The sequence below is a fragment of the Anser cygnoides genome, chromosome 9 (genome assembly GCF_040182565.1).
Source record: "Anser cygnoides isolate HZ-2024a breed goose chromosome 9, Taihu_goose_T2T_genome, whole genome shotgun sequence".
NCBI lineage: Eukaryota > Metazoa > Chordata > Aves > Anseriformes > Anatidae > Anser > Anser cygnoides.
The window spans coordinates 22,137,656-22,163,328 of record NC_089881.1 but is presented as its reverse complement, the minus strand read 5'-3'; the positions used below and the strand labels follow the sequence as shown (position 1 = coordinate 22,163,328).

General features: G+C 38.4%; 1 protein-coding gene across 2 annotated transcripts; it reads left to right on the top strand.

Moving 5' to 3' along the window:
• The first annotated feature begins 490 nt into the window (after nucleotides 1-490).
• PRKCI (protein kinase C iota) lies at nucleotides 491-25,673 on the top strand. 2 transcript variants are annotated; one of them, XM_048059299.2, is made up of 18 exons: nucleotides 491-609; nucleotides 6,889-7,010; nucleotides 10,422-10,511; nucleotides 11,331-11,381; nucleotides 12,533-12,618; nucleotides 13,978-14,118; nucleotides 14,985-15,039; nucleotides 15,759-15,817; nucleotides 16,256-16,432; nucleotides 17,236-17,333; nucleotides 18,338-18,424; nucleotides 19,001-19,136; nucleotides 19,388-19,475; nucleotides 20,674-20,799; nucleotides 20,902-20,981; nucleotides 22,000-22,089; nucleotides 22,399-22,514; nucleotides 23,087-25,673. In XM_048059299.2, the coding sequence occupies exons 1-18, from the start codon at nucleotides 500-502 to the stop codon at nucleotides 23,172-23,174; spliced, it is 1,800 nt and encodes a 599-aa protein (XP_047915256.2). In that variant the 5' UTR covers nucleotides 491-499; the 3' UTR covers nucleotides 23,175-25,673. The 2 variants fall into 2 exon arrangements, with proteins under 2 accessions (XP_047915256.2, XP_013030167.1); XM_013174713.3 differs by lacking the exons at nucleotides 491-609; nucleotides 12,533-12,618 and having other exon boundaries at nucleotides 6,883-7,010.

Genomic DNA, 25,673 nt, shown 5'->3' with positions numbered 1-25,673 from the left:
TAAAGGAACCAATTTATGATAACAGCTCTAATAAAATACCTTTTCTTAAATATTAAGCGTTCCATCCCCTTTAATTAAAAAGCATCCTTTGTGTTTTCTTTCAAAAAAAACCACAAAACACCACACTTGCTGTATGCCTCTCGAAGCTCCACCTGCACCGAGCGCCCAGCGCTCCCCCCGCCCGTGCTCGCTCCCGCGCAGCCGCGGGGCCGCCCCCTGCCCGGCAGCCGCTGCGCGCTCCCGGCGGGCCGTACCAAGCGGCGGGGCCACCGGGAGGGGATCGCTTCTGCCCCGCCCGCCCCGCTCCGTCACGGGGGTGCGGGCGCCTCTTGGGCTCTGCGGAACCCCCCCCCCTTTCCTCCCCGCAGTGGTCCCGCCCGGCCTGGGCGGGCTGAGGGACGGCGGGGGGCGCGCGGCCGCCGCCTCCTCGTAGCGCGGCCCCGGCCCGGCCCCAGCCCGATCCCGGCCCCGGCCGCCCCGCCGCCGCCCCGCCCCGGGGATGCCGACGCAGCGGGACGGCAGCGGCACCATGTCGGCTCCGGGCGGCGGAGGGGGCGGCTTCGGCGGGGACGGCGGCCACCAGGTCCGCGTGAAAGCCTACTACAAGGGGTGAGTGCGGCGGTGGGGCCGGAGGCCCGCCCGGTGCTCTCCTCACGGCCCGGTGCCCCCCTCACAGCCCGGTTCTCCTCACGGCCGGCCCCGCGCTGCCGCCCCCCGCGGGGCTCTCGGTGCCACGGCCGGGGAAAATCGGGGAAAAAATAGGGGTTTCGGGGCCGGGCGCTGCGCGTTGGGCTCTTCTCGGGTCTGAAGGAGGAGAGTTGGGCTGAAAACCCGCCCCGTAGGGTCCTGGGGGGTTCCCCAGGGGCTGTGAGGGAGCCGAATGGCAGCGAGGTGCTGCCCCGTGTAACGAGCGCTGGAGGCCTTCAGAGGGAGAGCCTGGGTGCTGCTCTCCAGCAGCAGCGTGTAGTGACATATGCGATATAATATAAAGTCTGCTCTGCTGTGGGTGCGCTACCCCCTGCTAGGCACCGACATTTAGAGGAGCCGACTTTAAAAGTCTGAGAGCAAGGGTCATCGGGCCACTGAGTTGGGTAGGAGGTGATCTAATCAGAAAACAATGCAGGTTGCATTTTTGGGTTAAGATTAAGCTCTAGGCACTCTCAACAGCTTCCTTCCAGTTACCTGTGTTAAGTACAAGAAAAGATTTATTATATTTACGGTGTTTGCTGTCTGATATCTGTAGCATTATAGTTTTAAGGAGAGGTACAGAAGCCTTGCTGAGCACTTGGCAGTTGGTAATGCCTTTCGTTTCTGGCCTGTGTCTGCTTTGGGGCTTTTCTTGACAAAAGTGCTGTACGATCTGTGTAAAAGTGTGGCATAATCTGTGGTTTTATGAGGTCTGTGAAATGCTTTCAAACTAATAGTACGTGAAATTCTCTGCTCTTTGTTTTACAGTCTCTTTAATGCACCATTTCTTAAAGAAGTGGAGATGGCCCTGGCTATTAGCTGACAGAAGCGTTCGTTTGGTCAGGCAGTGAACTAAAGTGGAAACTGCTCTGGATTAAAACCATTTATTTTTCCTCTGCTGGGTCAGTTTTAATCTTGATCACTTCCACATGCAATCATTTGACTTCTTGCTTTAGTGCTGGGAGGCTGTGGTGCAAGAACAGAGATAAAGCAGCTCAGGGTTGTGGGAGTGCAGAAGAAAACTGCTACATTGGAGAGGAATGCTGGCTCATGACACTTTAAATATTAGGTAGTAATTTCACAGGCACTGGAATGTTTCCTTTGAGTTTCATCTGAGTTTCATCTGCTGACTTTTTAACTGTTAATGCAATTGTCTGTTTACTTTTAATAGTGGCACTGAATCATATGGGCAGTTGGTTAACCAACAAACTAACAGGCTGAATGCCTTTGTAATGATTCATTTCGAGGTCTAAACAAATTATTCCCTCCACTCTCCTACAAAGCAAGTCTCATGCCCACTTCTCAAGCTAGCATTATCAAGAAATGGATAGCAAAGGAAAACATTTTACTTGCGCTGGAATGACTTGGAGACTGAGGATCTAAATGCTGATATCAAAGGCAGCATTTTTGCTTTAATCACATAAACTGTATCAAGATTAGAGCTGGATAGAGGATTTTTAGGGAAATACTGTTAATCAGGAAATGTTAATCTTTCTTTTTTTTCTGATAGAAGTCTTTAAATGGGATGTAGAAGTTATTGTGCAAGTCTCGCTTGGAAGGTCTTCTCAACTTCCACTTCTTTTGTCTGGTCAAAGGAAAAAAAAAAAAAAGAAAAAGAAAGCTCCCCCCAGGAAAACCCCAGCCCAGCAAGTCAGAAGCCCGGGTTGGCTCTTGGAAGGTCGGAGCCTGGCGGTGGGGCTGCGCCTGCCAGCTCCAGAGGCTGAGTCCCAGCCCCAGAACATCGCACCGTCTGGCCAAGAGCCTAATTGCTTTTCTCAGCCGAGACAAAGGCTTTCATGAAGAACTCTTTGAAGGGTCTTTGTTTCATTCAACTATGCAGTGGTAATTCTGTACCTTAAATTCATGCAATATGTAAAACCAGGAAGGAAAATTTTCCTAAAACAGATCATGAGAATGAGAGGATGGGAATTCCCAAACACTTGGGAATTGGGTTGAGTTTACCCTGATATTTCCTTCTCTCAGGTAAACCAACGTTATCATAGGGCTAGTTTAAAAGGCTGAAAATAGTCTTATCTGTTTTAAAGGGTTACTGTCATCAGGGCAGGGTGTGTGACAGAGGTTCCTGACTGAGTTGGTAGGAATTTATTATAACTAAAGTTCAGTGCTTTTTCGTTGGTAGAGTAACAGTGTGTATCAGCTTCAAATGTGCAGCGCTTACACAGCATCTATAATTACAGCCATTTTAAGTGTCTAATTATTTTTTAAAAGTTTACTTTTTGGCTCATCTCATTTGTCGTGGATGCTTTTTGTCAGTTCAGTACCAGAAGCTGTTACATCAGGGGAGGATTGTGTTGTAGTGGGTGAAAATAGGTAAGGGTGATAGGCTGAGTGTGCACTATGAATCGTATAGAATTGATGCTGATTTAAAAAAGACAAAAACAAAACCATCTTGTAGAACCGTTTTCTGTCACGATTGGAACTGCTGTTTGTTCTTCAGTGGTTGGCATAGATTACGCACTGTTTTAACTGCATAGGCTGTAATGTAGGTTAGACTTTTAGTGTAGTTAAAGGCATAGGATAGCAGTGCTTTACCCACAGACTGTTTGATTTGTTTTGAATGAAAAATACTCCTGGCAGTCCTCTCGCAGTACATGTTAAATTAGGCTCTTTTCTTAATTTTACATGAGTGGATTAAGTGGTGGGAAAGAAAAAAGAGTTCCATTTTAATTGTAAAATCAAAGTGCATCTTCATAGATATTTCCAGAAAATTACTTTTTAAAGTTTTTGATTTCTCACATCCTTTGTTTATATTATTCTTTGTCTTGAGAACTTTCTGGTCAGTTTTTCATCTCAATGTCTTCTGTTAGATGTCTGTTGAATATAAAGTTCTGCAAAGGAAAGTGTTCAGCTTTAAAAAGCTTTGGTACAAGCCTATAAACATACTTTTACCCCTTCTTGCAGTTTCAACACTGATTTCGTTTTGTGGCTGGCTGCTTTTTCTGGTGATGTATTTTTTATTTCCCCAGAAAAAACGGTTGTGCAGGAGGAGGCAATTTCCAGACCTCAGGCCTTTTCTGGAGAAAGAGACACTTAAATCATGTAAGATCTTATCGGATCTTACTGCAAAGATACTGAAACAGCAGAATTCTCCAGGAGAATTCTTGCTTGGGCTAATTTCAGTGGGCTAAGGCCTTAACGGCTAACATAGGTGTGTGATAATCATGTGGATATGTAATTAATCTGTGACTCGATATCTCTGCATCCTCAGGTATACGTGATAGCCGTAGGAGGCTCCAGACAGAAAAATCGCAAGCAGTATTCTCACACAGAAGCTTGAGTTTAGAAGTAGAGAGTGAGCTAGGTGTATTCAATTGCACTTAACTGTCAGCATTGTGTTTTTTTCTCTTTGTTGTTGCTAAAGGCTCTTGTGACTGCTGGATGATGTGTAAAAGAAAAGGCATGAGAAAAGGTGTTTGATCTCAGAGGAAAGGTGGGACTTGCATCAGTACAGCTCTTTCCTAAGGAAGACAGCATCAGAGTGGTCTTAGGTGCAAGAAGTGTGGAAAGTGCCATAAAACGTGGAGGTGTGATAGCAGAGCTACTCTGGAAGCGAGACTTAGCTCAGGAGAAAACGTCAGTGTCACCAGTGTGGTTAAAATTGCAAAGTGAGCTTGTAGGAAGACCTGTAATCTTTCAGTTCCTGCATCATGTAAAGCTGCCTTCTCGTCTGTAGAAAAAAACGTGCTAGGTGTTGCTTGTAGCCTCTTGTTCACATTTACATTCCTCCTTTGGTTTAATATCGCTTTTGGCTAGGGTTCTGCAAAACGCGCCGACAAGTTGGTGTTTGTTGGTTCAGACCGGGTGCTTTTCCAGGTCTGTTCCTCGGCTGTCTGATACGTGTCCGACTGAAGGTAGTAGTGTAGTACTTTAGAGAATTAAATTCTAAAATAATAAGCTCCTCTTTTGTTTGTAGGGCAACTAGTTTCCCATTTGAAGGGCAACTGTTTTGCCACTTGAAGGCAACAACAAGTAGGAAGTGTTCATTCGGTCTGTATCAGCTTTACTTCAGCAATCAGGGAAGGGTTTTTGTTCCTAAGCTGTTCAACACATCTTAATATCGTGGATACGTGACATTTGCTGTTCACAGTAGTAATGTAGAGAGACACGTGTGGACCTGAAAAATTTTTTTAACAGTTTTTAATAATTTTTTTCAGTTTTCAGTAGAGCAGCAGTGATTACCGCCTGTCAGGACTGTGGTCTGTCACCTGCCTCTTGTCTGCCAGTAGCAGTCATACGGTCGCGCTGCCCAAACCGACCCTCTCCCATCGTGTACCAGATCAATCACAAAATAAACTGGAAAAGTTGAAATGTTCAGCTCCGACGTCTTAGCGCCCTGCAGAACTTAACCTTTTAGTGAAGGAATAAATCTGTGCAGGGAGGTGGGTAAATGAAGGGATGGTGAACTTTAGCTGCAAATCAGCGAAGTTGCTAAGCGGTGCGGTGCCTTATCTCCCTGCAGAGATGTAGGTCCCTGACAAACAGGAAATGCAGGTTGAGGCTTTGCCTCCTAGCAGGGCCTCCGCGCTCGCTGGTGATGCCTGGTGTCAGCAGCGCGTGCGAGAGCTAGTCCTGAATAGAAACGGAGCGGAGCTGCCTCTTCACTCCTCTCAACTCTGATTCCATCCTGACGTCAGTTGTGTCAGCAGAGGGACGCCTTGGCTTTTTCCGTCCTTTCTCTTGTGTTTTTCTAGCTTTGCGTTTAGTGCCTACGTATCAGGGTACAGATATTGTTTTGTCTTGTGTGGAAAGAAGAGGAGCAATTTCTCAGACAGCTGTAGCAGCTTTCTGACTTCTCGGATTTTTGAGGTGTGATTTCAGAATCCTGACAGTTTATTGGAGTCTTCCCCCTAACTAAACTAACTCTGTGCTCATAAGGCCAGAAGTAGGCTGTTTTAGTGTGCTTAGAATTTGCTAGTTTGTGTGCTGTTGAACTCAAAGGAGCCTCTGCAATATTCAGACGTGTTTATCATGCCTGTTTGCTGCCCCTCCTGGAAGTGTTTCATGTTCCGTGACCACAGTGTAAGCCACAAACTGCTGGATACAATTCTGCCCCTGTGCGAGGTGGTTAATAGACATTGATCTTGATGTGTATGTACATTTCAGTCTGGTGGGTGCCTTGATGTGGATTTTGACCAGATACAAATGGTGTCTGTTGTTTCCATTCCACACCACCACCAAATAGTGCTGGCATTGACAACTGCAATGAACAAATTAATCTTGACTGGTCGAATTTTGGGGGGAAAATGAGTGTCACAGGTCAAACGTCGGGCTTATACAAGACGTTTGAAGTGTAGTGTTGTGAACAGTCCTCTTTTTTTTTTCTTTCCTCTCTTCCTCTCCACCTTCCTCTGAACTGTACCTCTGGCATCCTTTGCTTAAAGGGCTGCTACCCTGCGTCACCTGTTCCCCTGTAAGGCCCAGCAAATACCAAGACAGTGGGTCAGCGTGTTATGTTAATGCATTTAAAGCATCAGGTTAACTCACTCTCCATCTTGATTATAACAGAAATACCAGTTCTGCATAACAGTAAAGCACTAAATTTTAAATCTAAGTATATGCTTTGCTCGTCTGTTCACCCTCCCTGTCATTGTGGTGAAGCATCACCATGTCTTTTTAAAGGCACTTTAAATATTTGGAACTTTTTTCCACCCTCTAATCTGGTAGGCAACCTGTTTAATATTTTTCATTAATGTTTCATAACATCTATGCAATTAAAATTTAGTTGGAGAAGATGCATACGTTCTTTAAATATTTTGGTAACCGGTAACAAAATAACTTGTTAGAGTAAGGAAAACCACCAATACGTTAGTAATGTCCTTCAAAATGTTTGCAGCATTTAATTCGTTGTTTTCCACTGATGTAACATTTCATTTCTGTGTGCCGTTAAAATCTCCTACAACTCACTTCAAAGTTATTTGGGCATGTAAATCTTATTTTCTTCAAAAGCAGATGGCTGGAGGAATAAATGTCAAAGCAGTAATAAAAATCTCTTGGAGCCTGACTTGCTGTAGGAAGGACTCATGGTGCTAATGGCTTATTAATATTGCTTCAAGATTTTTTTTAGGGGGCTGTAGCAAGAGGTGGGCTTTATATTAGTAGTATGTGGAAGGCATTAGAGGTAATGATGAAATGCTACGTATTACAGTGTAGTTTCTCAGACTTGTTTTTTCTCTTGCTCAGGGACATCATGATAACGTATTTTGAACCTTCCATCTCATTTGAGGGACTGTGCAGTGAAGTCCGCGACATGTGCTCCTTTGATAACGAACAGCTTTTCACCATGAAATGGATTGATGAAGAAGGTAAATCAATACTTGCCACTTGGCTTTCTGACAAATATCTCATCAATATGGTGCTAAGCTTTCAGTCTGTCCTCTCCCTTTCGTTTTTCCCTTTCTTTCTGCCTTCATGAGATAAGCTCAATGTTTTTAGAAATGGTAAATCTGACTGCAAAAGTAATGGCTACCCGATGCCCTTGTAAGTATATCTTCATTGTTGTTATTTCAAATCACTTTGTGTGGAGCTCCGTTTCTTTTTTATTTTTTTAACCAAATAACCCAGTGACCATTAAAATGTGAATTCAATGTTTGGATTTTTTAGGAAGGAAATGGAAAATGTGCTTTTAAACTTGAAGGAGCCCATGATTCCCCATAAGCCTTAACTGTTTCAAAAAGAGTTAAACTAACTTTAATGATACAAAATACCGTATTTGTATGAAGTGTTGGTACAATTTAATATATAGTTGTACATGTAACCACAAAACGTATTTTGAGTGTTTGCATCAGCTGTTCCTTTAGCAATCTTTTGCAATCCTTTAGCAATCTGTTAGACTTTAGTCTAACAATGCATAGTTGTTAATTAAACTTTTTATGAGTATTAGAAGAAAGAATTGAAAGAAAATACTTCTCTGAATGGTAGCTCTGAATGATCCGTGTTATTGTTTACTTCACATGAAAAAAAGTTCAGTCAGTTCCCCCTTTTTCTTAACAGATGTAGTCCAGTGTCCCTTCTGAGCTGTATGTACACATCAGGAATATTTTGAAAAGCTTAATTGTAGTTCTTACACCAATGCCATAAAGAAAGTGTTCTACACATGTTTTGAGCTGCACCAGAGACATCTGAATTATGAAATAGCAGTTATATTAGCATGCTAAGTACTTGATGGCATAAAAGGCCATAACGTGCAGTGATTTGTCTGCAGTGATTAGTATTTGTATGCAGTGATTAGCATAAATGGTGCTTGTAAACCTGTTTTCTCACAGCTTTCCCATTCAGAATTGGGTGAGTGCCAGTTAATTCACAGCTTAGAACTAAACATGGACCAAAGTTGATTCTGGAGGTGCAATATGGGCAGGTGTGCTGAAGATTACGGTCTTTAGATTCTAAGCAGGTTTTCTCCCTCACTCTCTCACCAGGATTCCCAAGTTATTCACACAAGGCAGATGCAGTTAAGGAAAGGAGCAATGTTTATGGCCAAACTTCTGTGCAGTGGTGCTATTTGAGTTGGATGTGCACTTCACATTAAGCTGGCTGGTTTGTTTTATCTGGAGGAGGACGGGTAGACTTTTCACTGAAGAGTCTGGAGAGTCGTAGTAAGAAGTACACCTCTTTTTAGTGAAACGTGTTTGTAAAAATAAAAAAATTGCACGGATTCAATGGTTTACTTGAAGCAACAGATTGTTCTACCTCAACTTTTGCTCTTTGATCGGAAACAGGTAAAAATAGGAATACTGCAGTTAGACTTTTTTCATGTATTCACTTAGGATACTGTGCAGGTGTAGAGAATTGTGTATAACTACTTCTGTTTCTGAGAGGTAATCACACAAAGGCAAATCTAATTTAGTTGAGTAGAAACAAAAAAAAAGGTCAGGTTCAACTGGAAAATGGAGTTGAACTTGGTTTGGTTTTAGAAAAACTTCTATTTTGAATTTCTTGTTAAATAAGTCAAAACTGAATATTTTCCACTGATATTTTATCTGGCTTTAGATAACTGCAAAATTATGACTAGTTTGTTGTTGAAAGAATATTTGTAACACATCTTTTTTTTTTAATACTTAGCCACCATTAATAATACTTTGAATGAAGACTTCTGTTACTCCCTATTAGATTTTTAAAGTGAAATTGTGAATCTGAAGGCATTGTGGGAAAGATCAGTTACACACTATTGCCATTGTGATCACCAATAAAAAATAAATGTGCAAGTCAGATTTAATTATGAAGCTTCCTACTAATGTCTGTAAACCTTCTGTGCCTAGTTCAAAGCACTGCATATGCTCTTGAAAGTCTCCCTTTCTTCTGCCAAAAAGAAACACAAAACTGTTTGCACAGGTGTCAACAACAAATGAAGAAAAACTGGTTTGTTGATTCTCAGTGAGTTTGAATAAATATTTGTTCCTTCTCCTCCCGCCGTGCTCTCCATTGTGTGAGTTTGTGCGGTGGGTAGGCGGTTTGATGTCCAGATAGGCTAATGGGGCAGGGACATGCAGTATGATGAAAAATGGCTAAAGGTGACTTCAAAGACTGGAGTGTTTTTGAGTATTATGAAATTCAGAAAAGAATAAAGATAGAATTCTGATAATGGACAGTCTAGATCCATTACTAGTGTTTTAGCAGTAAAAATGAATGGATGCATTAGAACCAAAACAAATTATCTAGAAAAACTTTGGTAGGGCAGGTTTTAAATTTCTCTCTGCCTGCTGGGTATGTGGTTCTAGTGCAGAACCTCAGCAGTGTCCCTATTAATTTTGTTATACTTTAGTAGAGAACAGTTCATAAATTGTTGCTGGTTGGCTTTCCTACCGTAGTAGTGACTGCAGACTGGAAGCAGCAGACCTCGCTGATTAGATTCAGTGTAGCTGAGGTGGAAATTGTTCTGCTTTCCTCCAATTCTGTTACTTGCAACTAGCTTACCGTTTAAGGGAGTGGAAAGTAGTATTTCTGTTAAAAAATTGGCAGGGTTGCCTGTATGGAATTTCAGCTAGAAGGAAGCTTGTGCTGCCCATGTGCCACTGTACAAGCAGGCAGAGAGAAGTCCTGTGTTCTCGCACAGGATATCTTGTGCAGGTGGAGAAAACAAATTGATAACCAGAATTGTTTTCCTTCACTGGGGCAGAGATAATTCAGATTCAGCAACAATTCAAAAGTGTTTCAGTTGTAGTATTGTTTCAAGGGAAAATACTTTGAAGAAGATTTCTTCTTTTGAAGAAGATTTTTTTTTTTTTTACAGCATTAATAATCTGCATCAGATGCTAAAGATAGATTTTCATTGCGTGGCTGTTCCTTTGAGTATTTATAAGTTTCCAAACACTGAGAGACTCAGGAGGTGAATTAAAATATCAGAGGAGTTCTTTAGATGAATCGCAAGAAACAGGTGAAGTACTGTCTGTGTCCAAAAGGGTCCAAGGTTAGAAGTTGGTCCTTCTTGCTCGTGATGGTGCATACAGTAGATCTCTAGCTTGATCTCCTTTATTTCTGTAAGATTTTTCCATAAGGTGTCCTGCACCTCTTGTACTGAAATAACGTGTAACTTCGTAGGAGACCAAGCCAATGATATTTTGTGGTTATGATCTGCTTGTGACTTGGGAATATCTTAGATATTCCTACAATAATAATCTTTCGTACAATAATAATCTTAGGAACAACTGTGAGGGAACCGTTGAATGGCACAGCACTAATCGGGTTAAGTTTTGTATTGTTCTCTTTTCTTTCTTCAGGAGACCCATGTACAGTTTCTTCCCAGCTGGAGTTGGAAGAAGCCTTTCGGTTGTATGAACTAAACAAGGATTCGGAGCTTCTAATTCATGGTATGGTGAAATTCAATATATTACTTCTAATGATTGCACTAACAAAGAAGTGTTGTTTTTACGTGTTATCTGTGTCTTTTGCGCTACTCCAGCTTCCTCAGTTAAAGTCTACTGTGGCATCTTGTCAAGAGGATGCTGAAGACCATGTACCACGCTTTTTTGCTGTCAGCACTTGCAAATGCCTTTTATGAAATTAAGTGAAGATAAAATACTTTGGTCTTAGTTTATTGATGAGACAGCTCCCATCTCTCATTTGTACATCCATCCCAAGGACCTTTGTATGCTTGCTGGCAATGAATGATAGAAAATGTGTGTGTATGTTATACAGCACCCAAAGTTCTTCATCAGCTTGGCTGGAAGGAAGAGACAGCTTTTCAGCTTCCCAGAAAATCTTTTAAAAACTAGAAAAGAATTGTATCTGTTTTTGTATATAAATAATATATATAACACTGGAAAAAAAAAAGGGCTAGTACAGACAAGATCATACTTGGCTGTTAGGGTACTGTAGTATGATATTTATAGTCAAGGTTTCCAAATACTGACTGCAGTGATTGGGCACATGAGAAACCATCATCATTAGTTGTTGGTAGTTACTTTTGTTAGGAAATAACTTGGTTGCTCTGCTGTTTGGTTGTATTTCTCATGTGGATCGTTGTTTTGTCTAGCATAAGATTTTTGTGGGAGCTTTTCAGCTTGTTTTCTGTTAAACAAAGTTTTGTTAAAATACATTCTGAGTGCCTTTAAGAAGTGTTGTATTTAACCCAAAGATTTTTTTTGTCTAAAACAAAGATTAATAGAAAGCTAATGTTTTTCTTGCAGTATTCCCTTGTGTACCAGAACGGCCTGGCATGCCTTGTCCGGGAGAAGATAGTAAGTAGGCGTTTTAGTTAAGAAGTACTTAAAATCAGAAATTCCTATTCTAGAAGATTGAGTAGATTTCCTCTTCTTGACAATTTTTATATTCTATCATTTGGCTTTCTGTGCTAATAAGTATTAATAATGCAAAATCTCTACAACTTACATATTTAAAAGGAGTAGAAACTTTTGCTAAAACTAAGTGTTGTTTGTCATTTCTGAATCATTGTTAATAAAAACATTTTGCATTTCTGTTAACTATCCATGTGTCTCTGCTTTCCTTGCTTTTGCCTCTTCTATCGTGACAGTTTTTTTTTATTCTATTCCTGTCTCTAGTAGTTGTCAGATTGCTAGCTGACTAATGTGAGCAAAGGCTTGTAACCAGTAGTAATGAAGTGTCATATCACCAGTTTTAAACCAATGTTTAGGCAATATCAGGAGTATTCTCCAAAAACCTTTCAATAATGCTAGTAAATGTACTAACCATTACAGAGGTGATTTTCCGTCTGTCTTAATGTAGACTTCTATGCTGTTAGTATTCATTTTATAAAAGGTTATGGGTGTGTTATGCATGAACACATCTGTCAGTTTGATATCCAAGTCTCTGACAAATGTCGATGTACATGCTTAAAAATTAACTTTGGCAGTATGATCAGTGCTGCTTTTCTGAAAAAACAAGGTTGTAGACTAAATCTGAAATAGGTTTGCAACTCAGTGTAGTTTTGTGTATCATAGTTCTCAACTTTGGTTCCTGATAATGAAAAAATACGGTGGCGGCTGGGGACCTAAAACTGGAGGATTTGTGCAAGCAATCTTTCATAAATCAGGGCATGCTCATTAAATGTGCCCTCCTCCCTCCTTCCCTTTCACACAGCTCCTCCTTGAGTTTAGGTAAGGTAGGTGCATGTTCTGCAAACAAGTGCTTGTATTGTTTGGACCATTTTCCTTCTTTCGACTCACTGACAGTTGGTCATAGTATTCTACATCAAATTTTCTCCAAAATTTAAAAAATGAAGAAGATACTTAGAACATTACTCTGTGTTTCTATAAGGTTGCAAGAGTGAAACTTTACTCTGCAAATCACTTTACACAGAATTGTCCATGAGAAGATACTGTAGTTCTGCGTTTATATTTTTATGGATATAATCATATGTTTTTCCTCTTAGAATCCATTTATCGCCGAGGCGCCCGCCGGTGGCGAAAGCTCTATTGTGCAAATGGTCACACTTTCCAAGCCAAACGATTTAACAGGGTGAGACTCTTGTTGGGTATTTAAAACCATGTTACAGGGATGTCTAATTTTGTAATTTTAATGCTACTGCCTTGAAAAATTATAAGGTAGATTTACTCTCAAAATTTATTCTCATTTTTATTGATTGTCTATAGTACTTTTGGTAATTACAGCTTCAGGAAACTTTCTCAGTATAAAATCGGGCACTTAATAAAAAATAAATGTCTGTTATTCATTTTTCAGTACAGTCTGTAATGATATTAGTTAAATGCTCCATTGTTCCCTTAAAACCTTAATAGAGGGCAAACTTTACCACTCACATTAGATGACTGAGCTGAAAGTGCATTTGCAGTTCTTTATGTTCTGGGAATAAAAAAAGTCAGAGTTGCCTATGATGCACAGACTTTTCTTTCATTACTTTTAAACAAAAGCTGAGATGTTTTTCTAAACATCCTGCTTATGGTGGCATGTAAGCAACTCTAAGTAACAGATCAATTTTAGTATTTTCAAGAAGCAATAGTCAAACACAGTTAAGAACCAGGAAGGCTATCTGCTGTGTTTATTAAAAAAATAAAAACAAAAATGAATAAGCAAGGTTCCTTGACAGCTTCAGTACTCTTCTTTCTTTTCTAAGCTGAGTGTATCATGCACTAAATAATGCTTAAAATTGTCTCCACTAAACCTCATCTTCAGCATTATTCATCTAACTCTTTTCTTTTTTCTTCCTTTTTTTTTTTTTTTTTTTTTTCTTACAATGCTCTGGGAAACACTCATTGACCTCTTCCTAGTCAAAGGCTGTCAAGGCACCATCACAGAATCACTTTCCCTCTTGCTTTGTAGGCACCATGTTTTCATGGTTCTTTTGAGTTGTGTTGAGTGTTCTTCAGTGAGTGGTGACCCTCCCATTTCCTGTTACCTGGTGGTTTGACTGTGCTGAAGCTTTTGCTCTCCTGCTTTTCTCTCTACAAATTTAAGGACTCATCTACACAGAGGGATGATGAGACACTTAGCAAGTCAGTTTGGTTGCAGGAACCTGCTGGTTTACCTGCACTGCTTTTGACCTGGAGTTGGCTCACATCTCTCTGGGTCCATGTGCAGCAGAAAAGCCTGACTGTGCCTGCACCTTTTCAAGCAGATGTGCTCTTTCCTGTATGGCAGTTGCTGCTTATTGTTCATTTGTAATTTCTGAGCTCTTCTGTGGTATCTGCCTGTTCTATCTTTAAGTTCTGAGATAGGGACTCTTCTTGCGTAGTGCTAATTTCATTAGGGGTCTCTCTGATCTTCTATCCAATATTCTTCAATAACAAGAGTGTGGAGCGTGTCTAAATAGTTTTTGTTTACTTATGCTCTTCAGTCGGTTTTGTTGATTTGTCATTCTAGCGAGCTCATTGTGCCATCTGCACTGACCGAATATGGGGCTTGGGTCGCCAGGGATATAAATGCATCAATTGCAAACTCCTTGTTCACAAGAAGTGTCACAAGCTTGTCACTATTGAATGTGGACGTCATACACTACAACCAGTAAGTATGGTTTGTCTGAAAAGTTGTCTTTTTAAAAACAAAACAAGCAAAAACACAAGAAATTAAGCAAAAGAGCCCACTTCATACTAATGGCTTTCAAACTGTAGTCTGCAAATAATCATATTAGATGAAATCTGAAAGGTTATCATTCTTTGTCTGCTGTGTTAATGGCAAGAAGGTTTCAGAGTCACTTAGCAAAGTGGCAGTTCAGTGAGAAGATTTAATTCTTGCATCTGTTATTTATTCCTATGACAGATATATTTACCTTTTCCTTCACTGTATTGTTATGCTGTGTATGTATATATGTGTACATATATATGCACACGACACTATTTTATATCTTCAAAGTGAAGTGCATGTAAAATATATTCTCTAAACACGTTAGATTATGTGACTATTTTCTATATAGAAAAGGAAGATTGAGGCACAAAAATTTTGAGACTTCTTTCAAGCGACAGAATCATCTTTAGTTCTTGAGTCTCTGGGGGGGGGGGAGTAAAATAAATATTTTTCCTAGTTTAATGTTAAAAGCAGACATCTACAAGTCTATATTCTGTAAATTCATTTGACTAATATATGTACTGCTAAAGTACTTGAGATTCTCTGTCTCAGTTCTCATCTGCTGTACTACTTTTTCTCTGTTGTATTAAGTTGTCACTTCAACAGCTTCTGGAAACTTGTCATAACTTCTGGAAAATAGGTAAAATAAGGACTACAGTTCTTAATATTCATTGTGTATGAATTAGAGCAGTAACTATGTTGATTCATCATGTTAAAAAGTAGCTAGATTATATTCCTCGGGGATCGATTATTGTCTCCAAAGTAATGTTTTTCACAGTCTATTACAAAAATGTGCTTAATTGCAGGAACCAATAATGCCTATGGATCCATCATCAGTGCATCCAGATAACGTAGAATCAGGTAAGATCAATAATTTTTATTCTTTACTGTATGTAGATGAAACATGAACGTGGATTTTAAAATGAAACAGGATAATTTTAAGCAAATTATTCTTAAAACCTTGTTTTACTTTTATTAATAGAACAAAAAAATAAGAGATCCTTAATACCAAGGGGAAAATAAATATAAAAATCCCTTAGTTTTCTGTATCTTGCAGTGTAAGAAACTAGGCTAAAAATGAAAAATCTAGGCAGTCAGCTACCTTTTCCGATTGATATGCTGCATATTTTAAATGTCCTGAACAAACAATCAAAAAAAGCCCTAAACACAATAACAGTGGGAAAAAAAAGATCAGTAAGGTTTCTATGTGATCAGTAGACAAACAAATTCATTCTTGCAACAGTCAGAATGGTCATCCTGATGTTTGAATTTGGATATAGACAATGATCAGTTAAAACAACAACAACAAAAAACTGATGTTTTCTGTGTTGGAGTTAGTCTGAATGGGTTTCCAAATATCATTGCAGACTCTTGTATTAGCCATGATGATCGTTAATGCAGTATTGCTAAAAGAATGATTCCAATAGTTCAGAAACAAACAAAAAGGGTTGCCAGTTTTGAATACTTATGTTACATACATTTAAACTGTTTCTCTCTTGCTTTGGTTCTTGTGTGTGGAAACGTTATGGAAAAAGAAAATACTTTCATGTCAAGTCTAATTGTTTTTCTTGCACCTCTAGTGATTCCGTATAATCCATCAAGCCATGAGAGCTTGGACCATGTTGGTGAAGAAAAAGAGGTAAAGTATCTAACCATACTAACCATATTCAGAAATCTTCAAGTCTTTCTCTATTTCAATGCCTTTGTAATTTAACTTGTTACAAAATGAAAACTAGTACATAAAGCACGTGTGGGATGCTAACTCAGGTGTATGCATGTACGTCTTGCAAGCTGTTCTACTTTGAAACTTGAGTTGAGATGCACTTTGATTTAGAAAGTATTCCAAACTCTTCCAATTTCACTTGTTCTCATCTGCCACGTTGCTTCTGCCTCCTTCTTTTCCCCTCACATTGCTTTTCAAGGGTAGCGCAGTTTTAAGAACAAGTGTTATTTGAATCACTTGTTTATATTCATTTTGCTATTCTGTTTGAAATGCTAACTTTTCTTAAACAACAGCAACTGCAGTTGTTAAAATTGACAAGCCTGCTCACTAATTCCAAAGTATCTCTGTTACCAGGCAATGGGCATTAGAGAAAGTGGCAAAGCTTCCTCCAGTTTGGGTCTTCAGGATTTTGATCTGCTCCGAGTTATAGGAAGAGGCAGTTATGCCAAAGTACTGCTTGTTCGATTGAAGAAAACAGAACGCATTTATGCAATGAAGGTGGTGAAAAAAGAACTCGTCAATGATGATGAGGTAGGCAAGCTTTTTATCAATAACTCAGCAATTCTTCGGAAGAGCTTTAGTACCTGCAGCGAGGGGGTGCCAGGGTTCTAGGTCTGCAATGTTAGTTGAAAATTATGCATTATACATTCTGCTTCTTGAAAAAATATTTTTACAAGTTCACAAGACAAATGACCAATTTTGAGGTCTTCATTGACAGACTGGTAGTTCGTAGCAGTTGTCCAGTGCCAGTGGTTTCTGTCGTGAGCCTCATTACTTCAACCAGTGTTGTCACTGTCATAATCAGCACTGTCTGCAGCAGTAACTCATGCAGAATTCAAGTTAATGAGCCTCTCACACTTCATTATTTTGGAGCAGTATTCAGTATTTCTCCTGTTGGGTTCACTGGGCTGAAGAAGAAAGAGGTGGAGTCTGTTTTTCATATGTTCGAGTTTGTGGATTTTTTGTCACAACTGAGATCCTCACGATGTCATTTTACTTGCTCTTCAAATCAGTCATCTGTCTTAATTTGGTTGTAGCTTACACAGTGATTAGAGGAAACTTGTAGTTTGTAGGAATTGCAGTATTCAGCTGCCATATTCCTCTTGTTGCTGAAGATTTCCCTGACATTTCTTTAGGCTACTCTGTAAAGATTTGAGTGACTGTGGTCTGCTATTCAAGAGCTTTTGCCTCTACTTCTTGGTCTATCATTGATTTCTTCTGCATTTGTTAATGCTACTTCACGTTCATCTGCACCAGTTTTTCTGCTAATTGTCTTTAGTATTTGACCTACAAAGTACAGCAATCTTTATCCAAATGTCTCTCTGCTTAAATAGGACATTGATTGGGTTCAGACAGAGAAACATGTCTTTGAACAGGCTTCAAATCATCCCTTTCTTGTTGGACTACACTCTTGTTTCCAGACAGAAAGCAGGTAAAGGTTGTGAGATGATAAGATAATAGTCTTTTATTCAATAAATATTTCCTATTGTTAGCACCTCAGAGGCCTATTTAAAGGGTTAAGTGTTAGTTAGGTAGTAAAAGTCAATGTACTGTAAATCACTGTAGCCTTTTATGAACAGAAGGCTTGTTTATCATCTAAGCTTTTCAGATTGGAAAGATGCAAAAGATTGTGAAATACTGGTTGTTATAATGGGAAGGATTCTAGAAAGAAAGAGAGAGAGATAGCCAGCAGACAAAAAGATGCTTGAGAAGTAGAAGAGACAAACTAGAATGGGAGGAAAAAATAGGTTAAGGAAGGTGAAATCAGTAGTAAAAATAAATAAAAAAAAATTAATCTAAGTGATGCATAGACTCTGAAGATGAATCTCTAACCAGAAGTTGGAAAACAATGGAATAGAGATGAAAATGTTTTTTTGTGTTTCTGTATATAGGAAAAGAAATTCAACAGTAAATTACTATTCTATACAGTGATAATTTTCAGTATAAATAAAAGTTATTATATATTTAAACAATGTTATTGCTGTACGAAAAGGTGATAAGCTAGTGGAGCTAAGTGAGAAGAGTATTTGTAAGATATTAGTAATTTTAATTATGAACAAATGAGATTAAGAGGATCATGAAGGAAAATGTGGAATTTTTTTGTGTGCACAGACACTGATGTCAATCTGCTTATATAGTCACATACATAATGATGAGAAGCGGTAGTTGTAACGGATTAACATTTTGGGAAGGATTACTTACTTTCCTCTAGCAGTAAAGAGATTATCTAGCGAAACTTTGTATACTTGATTTTTAACTTTGGGAGTTTATTCAAGGGAAAGGAAATAGGTGAAGCCAACCATGTTATTAGAGAGATGGGAGGAATTAAATTGACATTGTGCAATAATAGACCTGTAACGTCTTAAATATCTGTTCAATGAGAAAATCTTTCAGCTTTGTATAGAATCACTTGTGATACACTTTTGTGTGTTTCAGGTTATTCTTTGTTATAGAGTATGTAAATGGAGGAGATCTAATGTTTCACATGCAGAGGCAGAGAAAACTGCCAGAGGAGCATGCCAGGTATGTCTAATTGCAGATTTATTTCATCAGAATGGTTGGTTTTCTGACATGGTGGTGAGCTTGTGAATCTTCTCCAGATCTTAAGAATTTAAGAAATTTGAAACTGCATCCTCATTTTAATGCTGCAAGCTACAATATTTTTTGTTTCAAAAAGGACCTATAATTGGAATCACTTAAGAATTGCTTGTATTAGCATTACCGTTGATGACTGCATCTGATTCTGATATTTTTCTGGAAAAACACTTCTGTAGTATTTTTTAAATTGTCTAATGATAATGTGTTTCTTTTAGAACAACCATGAACAGCTGTCTAGGCAAATGCTGAGTTCTTCTTGCATGTATTTGATCTCAGGTTGAGGTGAAAGGGATGATTTCAGCTGACATTAATATTACTTCAATTTTTTTTGTGTGACTTGATAGAAATGGTTGTATAATTACAAACAACTTACCTACTCACCTGGTGAAAAATTATAATGGAATACATAAGATGCTATTTAGAAAAGTATCAATCTACCAAGACTGATTTGGTGTGTTTTTTTTTGATTATTTGGGTAATCAATATCTCTTTCTACTCTAGGTTTTATTCCGCTGAAATCAGCCTAGCACTGAATTATTTACATGAACGAGGGATAATCTACAGAGATTTAAAACTGGATAATGTGCTACTAGATTCTGAAGGGCATATTAAACTCACAGACTATGGCATGTGCAAGGTAAGCTGCAGTTCCTTGCTAACCAGTAAAATCAACAATTAAGAAATTGTTCTAATTTAAAATATGCAGAGACATACAAAGGTGAAAGTTCCAAGTATTTGTTTATACACAATGCAGATAGGCTGTATACTCATTTCAAAATGAAAGCAGCTTATTCAGGACACTTGCATTAATTGCACATGTAGTCTTTAGTGGAGCGGGAGAGTGGAATCTTTTCCTAAGATGTATTTTCTCTCCACCCTTTTTTAAAGGAAGGACTGAGGCCTGGCGATACAACTAGCACATTCTGTGGTACTCCAAACTATATTGCTCCTGAAATTCTTCGGGGAGAAGATTATGGTAAGTTGCATTTTTCACTACCCTCATATAACTTTTGGCTTGTCTCTTACTCAAGTTGTTTGGCAGTGGAACATACAAATCTCGATCGGACACCTGATCCATCTAACTCAACATTCTGTCGGAAGAAGTGAATAAACCCTTCAAAGACAGGAAACATTACACCAAGCAAAAGAAACACCATGTCTCCCACATTTTAGCTTTTTACCAATCTTGAAGAATAGCATGGGTCTTCTAAACTTATTATTGTTTATAACTATTTTATATACCCTTAATGATTTACTTGCTGTCTTGAATTGTGTTCGTTTTTGGACCTTTGTATTTGGCAGCAGTGATAGTAATAAATGTGTTGCAAAGGGCTTAGGTAACAGACATCCCTTTCACAAGGTTCGGTGTTAAAAGAAAAAAATGAAATTGTCTATGCAATTGCTTGTTCAGGAAGTCCACAAGATTCCTGAAGCAAGAGATGAGAGAGTACAGAAGGCAAAGGGTTTTTTGTGTATGTTTTCTCTACTTACCCTTTCTTTCTGAGCTTCCAGTGCTGTGCCAAGCAGATCTTTGATCTGTGTTTTTTCCTTAAGATTCTGAAAAGTTCCACAACTACTTCCAATTAAAAACCAAAACAACAACAAAAAGTGTATCTGTACTTTCAAGTCTACTAACTGAATTGATTGTCTCTGTTTGACTGGCTTAATAACATCCTTCTGTCCATCCTTCCTTGCGCAAACTTTATAGGCCAAACAGACTATATCAGTCTAAGCCTAGCCGCTGGATTTTTTTTTCTTTAGCAGTGCATCATAAAATAGATATGTTCAGCTCCATAAATGACTGTCTCTCTGCTATTAAGAGCCACGTACTTCCTTCTTGTCCTTCCCCCGCCTCAGATAATGCACTGTTGGTTAGCAATGACTAAGCTTATATATAGTCTAAGACTTTAAGGTTGTAACACCAACCTTTAAACCTGTTGCGTTTCCTTTTCTTTGTACAGCATTCCTTCCTATCCTGCACCCAATGAACCAAATAATGTCTGTTACAGCTGTTACCTCTCCTCTATTCAGTAGTTCATAGAGAACTACATAATCAGAAAGACTGTCAAATTTTTGAGCTAATTCTTAAAGGAAGTCTTAATTTAGCCCTAAAAATGTTTGTATTTTTGCTCTAAAAAACCTTAATCTTGTGTATTTTCTCTTGTGAATTCTAGGCTTCAGCGTAGACTGGTGGGCACTTGGTGTACTTATGTTTGAAATGATGGCAGGCAGGTCACCATTTGATATTGTTGGAAGTTCTGACAACCCTGATCAGAACACAGAAGACTATCTGTTTCAAGGTAAGTACAATGAATGTTCATATACTTCAGTGCTTTGTCTCCACTTACCTTTAATCTAACCTTAAAGATGCAAAGGCTGATGTGAACGTTGGTTTCTTGCAGTAATTTTGGAAAAACAGATCCGAATTCCCCGATCCCTTTCTGTTAAAGCAGCAGGTGTTCTAAAGAGTTTCCTTAATAAGGTAAGAGCTAAATCAGACAATTTGAGACTTCTCAAGAGAAGCTGTTTTTTAAAACCTGTTGACTAATTGTTGTGTAGCAGATGTATCTTACCTGCTGTACACAGAGACAGGGTAGAAAAGGTGTGAACATATTGCAGAGTTTTAATGGGGCTGGGAGACCTGTTTTAGATATTTCTCTTAGAACCTGAAGTTTTAGATTCTTAGTCTGGGGTTGAGAGTAAATTTCAAATTTAAAGGTTTAGAAATGCTCTAAATAATTTCTTTAACTTGGGGAATTGGACAACTACCAGATTTGTCTGGGTACTTAAACAGGAGTTTAGCAAATCACTCTGACAACTTCTGATGACCTTCTTGAGGAAAATGCAGAGGCACTATGCACTTGCTGTTTGCTGGTAGCTAACTAGCCTGATAGTCAAAACCTACATCTGTGGCAGTGGATTAGTCTGAGCACATGCTGGGTTTTATTTAGTGAGTTGCAAAAGTGGGGGGAGAATAGCAGGAGAAATCAGATTTAGTTAAAATTACTCAGAGGGTAATACTGTTAAAGCACGCTGCTTCTGTTGCAGCTTCCTCCTGTATTGAGAGCTGTAGTGTTACAGCCTCCTAGTGGAAAGACTTGTTAAAATAATCTTTCAGCTGTATTCATCAGGAACTTGGAGTTGCTATCCCAGTGCAATTGCCTGGCGTAGGCAATCTGCTTGTTGAGAGGGAAGAGTCAAATTCACTTGTGTGTTTCAGAGCTTGGTTAGATTACAGTACATTTAAACAGGTCTAAATAAAAATGAGGAAAGATGGGGTGGCTGTTATATATAATTTAGTTATAGGCTTCCATATATTCATGCCTGTTTCAGACAGTAAATTGGAATGTTTTCCAAAATAAATAATGTTAACTTAGTTCTCCATTGCCCTCTGTGACAGAATTCATAACAATTCATAATTTCTCACAGAATTCATGTTTGTCTTTTTATTCATGTGTAGGCCATGGCACCAATTTAGAAATATTTTTGTTCTTGCACAGGATCCAAAAGAGCGTTTAGGCTGCCATCCTCAAACAGGATTTGCAGATATCCAGGGACATCCGTTCTTTCGCAACGTTGATTGGGACCTGGTACGTGAATACCTGTTGGCGTGACTTACTTTCTTTGTACACAGTGGTGACTTGACAACTTGTTTTGGTTGTATGGGATGCCACAAAAAAAAAAAAAAAAACTTTCAAAAACTGTAAACTCCTAACGGGTGTACCATAGTCATAACACAGAACTTTTTAATTCTTTTTACTTACTGTAAGTACAGTAGTTTAATAGAATACTCAAAGAAAGCATACAAAAGAAAATAAAGACTAACTTTCAGCCTTGTTTAAAAATAATTCAGTAGGTTGTAACTCATTTTTGGTGTCACTAAATGCATTTATTCTTAGATGGAGCAAAAGCAAGTGGTGCCTCCGTTTAAACCAAATATATCTGGAGAATTTGGTCTGGATAACTTTGATTCCCAGTTCACCAATGAACCTGTGCAGCTCACTCCAGATGATGAGTAAGTAATACAGAATTTAAGACATTTTGATGAGTCAGTGAAGGAGTTAGATAAAATTATAGAATAGCTGTATTTATAGTACAGAGAGTGTATGTAAAACAGTAAATAATGATTTCTTGTGTTAGTTTGGAAAATTCTTGTGTGTGTCCTCATGGTAGACTTAGAAAGGATGGATTCAATATTGTGCTATGGCACGATGTAGAAATCAGCAGTTGGAAAGCTACTATAAAGAATTTTAGTTTGAAAAAGGATGAACAAGTGCTATTTTACAAGTTTTAATGGTATCACTTGCAAGAAACGAACACGTGAAGGAGAAGACCTGTTTTGTGTGGTTTATTTCTGCATTACTCTAAGCCATTATATTTCTAGAATATTGATCCCGAGTGGTTTTGTGTTTTGTCACAGTTGCAGGGGCTAGAAAAAAGTTACAAGGAAAGAGAGGGTCAAAAGCAAGAAAGGGGAATGTTCTCAATTGCAGTCTATTGTAGACGTCTATGTTTGAGGACAAACTACCAGCTAATCTTGCTGCCTTTTAATTTTGTTGAGCTAACAACTGTTTTTAATCTTAATAGTGATATTGTGAAGAAGATTGACCAGTCTGAATTTGAAGGCTTTGAATACATAAATCCTCTTTTGATGTCAGCTGAGGAATGTGTCTGAATTCTCCATTTCTGGACTGTGCCAATTGTTACTCTGTTCATTTTTGCATGGATAAACATCTCTTCATTTGAATGCACTTGCATAAAAATGAATAACAAAACGTCATACCATTGCCACCTAGCGTGGATTACTCAGTAATTTTTCTTTTTGTATTAATTGTCATCTGGGACAGTTGTTGTGCTGAACCTCGGGCTGCCAGAAGATTTAAAATGTAAACTTCCCAGCAGTCTTGCCAAACTTGAATTTTAATATAGAAGTTGGTCTCTGGGGTTCCTGACTGACAATGGGATCTGGCTGTATAATTTGCCAATACAGTGTTCTGATAAAGGAAAGTTTTCTTACTGCTTTAAGAATACAAATTGCATTAGGGGAAGTAATAAAATATCATTAAAGGACTTCCATTTTTCCAGCAAGACAAGTAAGACCTCATGACTTTTGTAGTTCTAAATCTAAATGTGTGATAGCCCTCTTCTCCTTAGATGTCGAAGTTGCAGCTCCATCTTACAGCTACATTTGCCCTTCAGATTTAAATGACAGTAAGGAAAGCAGATTTTTAAACTGAATAGGTCAAGAATGGCTGTTCTCGTAGAGTATATTGATCCTGTCCTAAAGGAGTTGATTAACTCAGTATTAGAATCAATAGGCTTCACTCCAAAATGATATACAAGGACTTGTACGCGGTTTGATACACAGAGTGCCTTTCTGAGCCTGTCCCTTTCAGTGAGGGTTGTGTGGTATTAAGTGTCAGTTTAAATAAGTGGAATTCAATTAATACTTTTAAAAATTAAAATCTGTAGAGTGCAATTTAGCAGGAATGGGCAGCTAATACTGAAGAATGCAGAACCTCATGCTATTATTTATTGCTTTCACAGTTTCTGTCTTAATGTATTAGAACTGCATACACTACAGCTATGGCCTAGGTAAGGGCATTGTTTCCCTTTTTTTTAATCTCACTGCCATACTGTTGCCAGTGGAAAAAGCACATCTAGAAAAAAAATAGGTGCTGTCCACAATGACTCCCTTAACTTTTCCATTTATAGACAGTAATTTGTAATCACAATCAAACCTTACATGTCGGTAGTAAACTCAAATCTAATAGTAAAGCAATCAGAATAAATAGAACAGTTCAAACTAGGACTTTTGGGAGGTGTGTTTCTTACATTTCACGTTGGTAAACAGTGTAATATACAGCACGGCTTATTTTTAATGTTTGAGGAATAGTTTTGAACGTCTTAGGCTGAAGAAATGCCAAATGTATCACTTTTTTTTATTTTTATTTTGTATTTTGGGGAAAAGGGATTAAGAGACATTGAAGAAAAGAATCTGTATTATATAAATAAGAGCTGTATGGCAAGCTGAGTGTTACTGAAAGCAGATTTAAGTGTCTGTAAACACGTTAGCAAACCTTATCTGAAGCTTTTAATAATATTTCTGTTTAGTCAATGTCTCTCCTTGAAAAATTCTTGTGTGGTGAAACTGTAGATTCATAGCACCAATCTTGCAGTGAATGTTTTCACTTACAAGTTAGCTTCAAGGGGAGAGATTGCACAAATGCACAGTAGTTGGTAGTATGGGGTTTAGTTCATACTTTTCTTTGCAACGTGAGTAGGAAACAAAATATTGGACTGAGTTTTCAAAACTAGGAAGTGATTGGAGGGGCCTCAATTTCAGGGAAACGTCGAACCTCTGCACTGTTAGAAGTCGGGTTCCCTTGAACTCAAGTTGTGTATTTTCAAATGTAAACTATCAGAGTAAACCTATTTCTAAAGAGCAACTAATAACTTCAACGTGGTTAGTTCATGTGAAATGAACTGCTTGCGTGCAGTTTTAAAATTGCGATCAAGTGTTTAGCCTTTGACTCTTACACTTGGGTGACTAGTTTAGACATCAGGACTTAATTGGTATTAAACTTTGAAGTTACTTCAAGCAAGAAAAAGGTTGTACAGTGGCTTAATTTCATATGGGGTATTAAGTAAAATGGCTTTACGTAGGGAAGGGCATTTCTGCTGTTCATCACAAAAGTGTAATGGAGTAGTACACTGTCTTTTGTGCTCAAAGAAAAAAAAGATGATGTTACAGAAAAGAATACTTTTTTCTATTTATATATCTAACCATTGTCAATGACATAAATCACAAAGATCTTACATGACTGTAAGTCCATTTTTAAACTTTAATTTTCTCCAAAGTGCCATCATATTAACAGTTATTTTTCACTGTTTAGCATATAGCAAGTGTCATGAATATTCAGAAGGGACATAGGGTGTAAACAGTTCAGGGCAGTAGGCTTTGTTTTTTTGAATACAGTGTCTGCATCAGAAGCATGATATATTTATGTGGAGTTAACCTTTTTGTACACAAGTTGGATTCTTATAGGTGCTCTGCTAGTTAATATTGTCACTATTTTCCTGTTTCATGTGGAATGTGGTCTTGAACATTGTTGTGTAATCATTCCCTTTATTTGTGCACAATTTTTACTTTAAATAAAACATTTACATTAGG